This window comes from Gymnoscopelus microlampas (genome assembly GCF_963454915.1).
Source record: "Gymnoscopelus microlampas genome assembly, chromosome: 1".
In the NCBI taxonomy this organism is placed as follows: domain Eukaryota; kingdom Metazoa; phylum Chordata; class Actinopteri; order Myctophiformes; family Myctophidae; genus Gymnoscopelus; species Gymnoscopelus microlampas.
This window is the reverse complement of record NC_139962.1, coordinates 14,421,289-14,426,288: the sequence shown is the minus strand read 5'-3', so window position 1 is coordinate 14,426,288 and position 5,000 is coordinate 14,421,289. Positions and strand designations below refer to the sequence as shown.

Sequence of the window (5,000 nt, the reverse complement as noted above, 5' to 3'; positions counted from 1 at the left end):
CCCCGGACGCTCCGGTCAGGACGAATGTGGAGAAGACAGGGAGAGAGTATTTGGTCTGGGCGGGCCAGCCCTCGATAGTGGCCCCCATGGGCAGACAGAACAGAGGGACAGACTCTGGCAGAGGGAAGGACTCGTAGTCCTCCTCTGGATATCTGCTGAACAAACCTAGAGAGAGAGAGAGAGAGAGAGAGGGCAGAAACCAAGAGAGGATTATTACCACTCTACCACTCCATTCGCTGAAGTTCACAGAGTGCGAACACTCCCCTGTGATTACTGTGTTTGTTTAAAGTGGAGCGAGACCAATTCAACGTGTTGACTCTGTAATTATTAGCAGTTGCGGGGAGCTAATTGAATAACAGCTGATAAAAATTAATCACCTTGGTATAATGATTTTACTTTATACGTTTTGCATTCCTCAGCCTTTAGTAACAGGGAAAATAAAAACCATATCGAAAATATTTATTTATATCTGTGGCTCTGGACAACCGGATCTCCATATGTGTGGGTGCATCGGGTTTGTCTATGGTTATGTCTGAGTCATAGTGATGTGCCTATTACACAACTCATTTGCAACTGTAAGAAAGTGATTAAAATGTGATTCATTTTGATTAATCACAGTAATTCATTCAATTAATTAATTTTGAATAGTTTGACAGTCCTAAAATAGAGACAAACATCCAAAATGTCCCGTTTCAGGTATGAGCTTCCCATTTCTTGACTGAGCCATTCAAAACATGACCAAGAAGTAGATAGGATGGTTACATTCAAAGTTTATTCAAGACGTGGCGGAACCCTTGTAAAATATCGGACAGACAGACAGTCAGCCGGCACAAACTGGATGCCGGAAGAAGACGGGGGCTCCACTTGGTGAGAAAAACATTTTTATTGTGACACTAGGATCTAAGCGTATCAGGGAAAATGACTGCATCTGCATACAGTATTATTTGGGCTGAAAACCTCAACAGATTGAAATCAAAATAAGCCGATGACTTATAGAGACAATACCGGCATGTGAAGTGCAACATCCCACACCTCAACAGGTTTAAACAGGATTAAACAGGCCTGGAGATGCCAGCACACGACGAGCAGTCTCCTCATGTGGCCTCTGTCTGTCTTAAGCACAAAGGCCACATTTCTACAGAGAATCCCACGCCTGCATGTTTTTTGTTGTTTGATGTTGTTTATAGCCCTGCTATTGGTGTGGCTTGAAAGATTTTTTAAAGATTTTTTTCCATGCCGGTCATAGATGTCAGTTCATCTGTGCACCACTTTGCTTTGTTCCCAGACAAGATATCTCAAAAACGACCAGGCAGATGCATTGCAATGGATTCATTTGAATTCGTTTTTTCTTATTACGCCCTTTTCTCCCCAATGTAGTGATCGTTATGCCAATTAATTCCCCCCCACACATTTCTGTGTGTTGTTGCCACTGCTGTTGTATCCTACGGGCTCACCTGCCAGTGAGGAGCCCCCACCGGGAGGACGTAGAGCGTCCCTCCTACTTCTCCCACCCAACACTCCCTGCTGACAGGTGCCGCCCCAGCCCGTAGGAGTATGCGCAGTGACAAATATCCCCCTCCCCGCCTGGCTTCCCTCCCACGAACACAGGCCAATTGTGTTCGTATAGACACTTGACAATTATCAAAAACTGGTTTGAACCGACAATTAATTTGAAGATAAATTGGCTTAATTGTTTTTCTGATATTTGTTTACTGGAGCGTTCTACTGCCAGAATGAACGGTGCCAGAGCTGATACGTTGGATAATTGGTCCAAAGCTTTGGATGTAGTTCAGTTACTTAATTAATTTTAATTTGTACTGGGTTGTGACCATCATCCTTTTCTCCCTTTGCCCGTACCTATAGCTCCTGTACTTGTCCTGTATTTCTCTCGTACTTGTCTGTCCTTGTCTGTACCTGTCTTGTACTTGTCGGTGCTTTTCGTTCGTGTAGATGTCTATATTATATTGTTGAATATTTTGCTTGCTATACATTGTATTTATTTAATGCATGTACGCATGGTTTTATTTAATGCATGTACACATGTTTATTTAATGCATGCACGAACCCGGTGGTGGGCAGGTATTTTACCACTGCACCACCCGAGCGCCCCTGGAATATCTTAGTTTAATGTAGATGCAAATTGATATGTAATTGTAATCATTTTAACAAGCATATTATTAAGAGTGCACCACAGTGAACATTAACTTGGTGGCAGGACTCACTTGTATTCTGACTTTAAAATGTGATTCCTGTTAAAAACTGTTTATTGTCACATATTATGCCCTTATTCATAGCAGCACTGGCTGCACTTATTTCCTTCCACTTGACATTTGAAATTGAATACATAATATACATACTGGGAAAACATAACAAATGTAAGTATTGGCAGTAAATATGTTACAGTACGTATTTACGCGACCTAACTTAAAACTGAGCTGTTAACCTCTTTGGCAGCCTTCCAATTCAGACCAACAGCAACCACAGTACTTTACAACGATCTGTTGAGGATTTGGAAACACCGGTCAATGCCTGTGATAATGTGGAACTAGGAGACAGGACAGCTTGTACTGGCCTATGTATTAACCCATTAAGACCAGGAACGCATCTGTGTGTCATTTTTTGATTTCTTTGGGCTATTGAAAAATAGCAGATATACAAGCTCATAGCGCGGCACCGAGTGCCGCGCTATGAGCTCGTAGATCTGCTATTTTTTTGAAAAATCGTGAAAATATATGCAAATCTTTGAATATATTTATTTTTAAACCGAACATGTGTAACTCAAATCTTTGCTTCTGGGGGATTCTACAAATGTCTTTGGCCGTGGACCCCCATCTCAAAATATTTTGTTCCAGGGACCCCCAGAAGTTGTAACAGAGTTAAAAATGTTAGCTTTAAAAAAATATATATTCAAAGATTTGCGCAAATTTTCAAGATTTTTTGAAAATAGAAGATATACAAGCTCATAGCGCGGTACCGAGTGCCACGCTATGAGCTTGTATATCTGCTATTTTTGAATAGCCAAAGAAAACTTAAAATGACACAAGGATGCGTTCCCGGTCTTAATGGGTTAAAATGTACACATCCCTCACATGATGTGGCTGTGGCTGTGGCTCAGGAGGTAGAGAGTGGCCATTTGGGAAGATTCACAGTTCAATCCCCAGCTCTTTCTGGAATTTCTATCGTCACCGTAGCAAGACACCACCAAACCCCTAAACGCTTCAGATGAGGATGATATCGTGCATGGCTGCCTGTGAATGCACATCTGTAAAGTGCTTTGGATAAAGAAAAATCTATGAAAAGTTGGTGTTTATTTATGGCTCCATTTTTACACTTGTTTTACCGTGTACTGTAAAACTGTACACCCTCAGGACATGTTCAGGATTCATGCTGCACATATTTTACACTGACAACCTGTACATAATCTTTTTTTAGTGCACTGTAGCGGCAGATACACACACCTTCCATTGCCAAATCTTTTCTGCCCTTCTGTTGCTTCGTCCAGATCCTCTCCCGGGCGGCTGACATTACCCCCATAGTTGTATTTAATGTAATCTTATGTACGCTGTGTTATCGTCAAAATGCTACTGATTATTATTTGGTTTAAATTATTTTATTGCCAGCCCAACATTAGCATTTTTGGATCGTTGTGCTGTTCAGAGGGAGAACATTGGAGGAGGCTACTCACCTGCTTTGTAGGCTATCGTGTTGGTCTTAGCCACAGACTTCTTATAACACAGGTACACAGAGGATCCCCACTGAAAAAGACCCATGAAATGGTGTTAGAAAAGCCAAGTATTTATATTTTAAAGGATCTACACCATGCATTAAAAAAAAAACATTTAATATTTAATATCATATAGTTTATGTCCCTCAAACGTTTTTCAAAAGGTTTGAGCCTAAACCAAGCCTCAGATATACTCATTCCAACTAACTTCTCTCTGGCTTATAAAGCACTTTCACCTGCAATACCACATTGTCCTGTTTGGCACGGGGCGCTATTGAGCCAGTTTGTATGCATGTTATCTCCTGGTTCTGTGTGGAAAAAGTTAAGAAAAAAAAAAAAAAAAAATTGTTTTTATTTTTTATGTTGGAACTGACAAACGGGGGGGATTGTATCGCTTGTCATGGGCGGGGGCAAATCAGTTGGCCTGTTTTGAGACCAATTTACATAAAACCCCAGATATGCTGTGAAAGCCTGAGTGCTCAAACTGGGGTAGAAGAGAGGTAGGGGAGACCAAAAACACACAAAAAAGAAGGAAAAGTTAAAATTCATGATGTAGCCCCTTAAAGGTTTGGAAAACCCTACGGTACCATGGTTATAGAAGCTATTGTTTAACAACTGTTCAGTGTGATGTTATCATGGGGTCCACAATCTACTATACTGACACAGAAGCTTAATGAATGTTGAGTGTTCAGTGTGATGTTATCATAGGGCCCACACACTGCTCTATAGTATGACACAGAAGTGGTAAGAAGCCCTTTGCCTAGAGGCTAAATTTATCTTTACAATAAATCATTCTGAAGCGTGCTCAGTAGAGCACACACACACCTCCACCAAGGTGTCAGTTTGTCTATTAGGTGTTGCAGCGCGTCTGACACCCATGTACCCTTTTGGCCAATTATAACTTCAAGATGCATTAGCCGACACGTGGAGCACCGACACTCAGTGTGGCCTCTGGAGGATGGCAACAAAACAGAGGGTGACAAGTTAACCCTTTAAGACCGGGAACGTATCCGTGTCATTTTAGATTTCTTTGGCTATAAAAAAAAAAATAGCAGATATACAAGCTTGTAGATCTGTAACTTTTTTTGGGGGAAAAATCTTGAAAATGTGTGCAAAACTTTTGAATATATATATATATTTTTTTAAGCGAATGTTTGTAACTCAAATCTTTGCTTCTGGGGGATTCTACAAATGTCAGTTTTTTGAGAAATAAAAACGTATGTTGCTATATATCAGTGGTGCTCAAACTTCTTCACGTCAAGGACCCCCAAAATCA

At 40.8% G+C, this 5,000-nt stretch overlaps 1 protein-coding gene across 4 annotated transcripts in view; it reads right to left on the bottom strand.

Moving 5' to 3' along the window:
* The window catches only part of LOC311049071 (C-myc promoter-binding protein-like), an 82,766-nt gene that overhangs the window by 57,570 nt on the left and 20,196 nt on the right, over positions 1 to 5,000 (bottom strand). For all 4 annotated transcript variants that reach the window (XM_084062510.1, XM_084062512.1, XM_084062511.1 and 1 more), the window contains exons 4-5: positions 3,686 to 3,755; positions 1 to 165 (exon numbers count right to left, since the gene is read on the bottom strand). The exon at positions 1 to 165 is cut by the window's left edge and continues 5 nt beyond it. In XM_084062510.1, coding sequence (XP_083918636.1) covers positions 1 to 165; positions 3,686 to 3,755 — 235 coding nt within the window. The remainder of the gene's footprint in view (positions 166 to 3,685; positions 3,756 to 5,000) is intronic.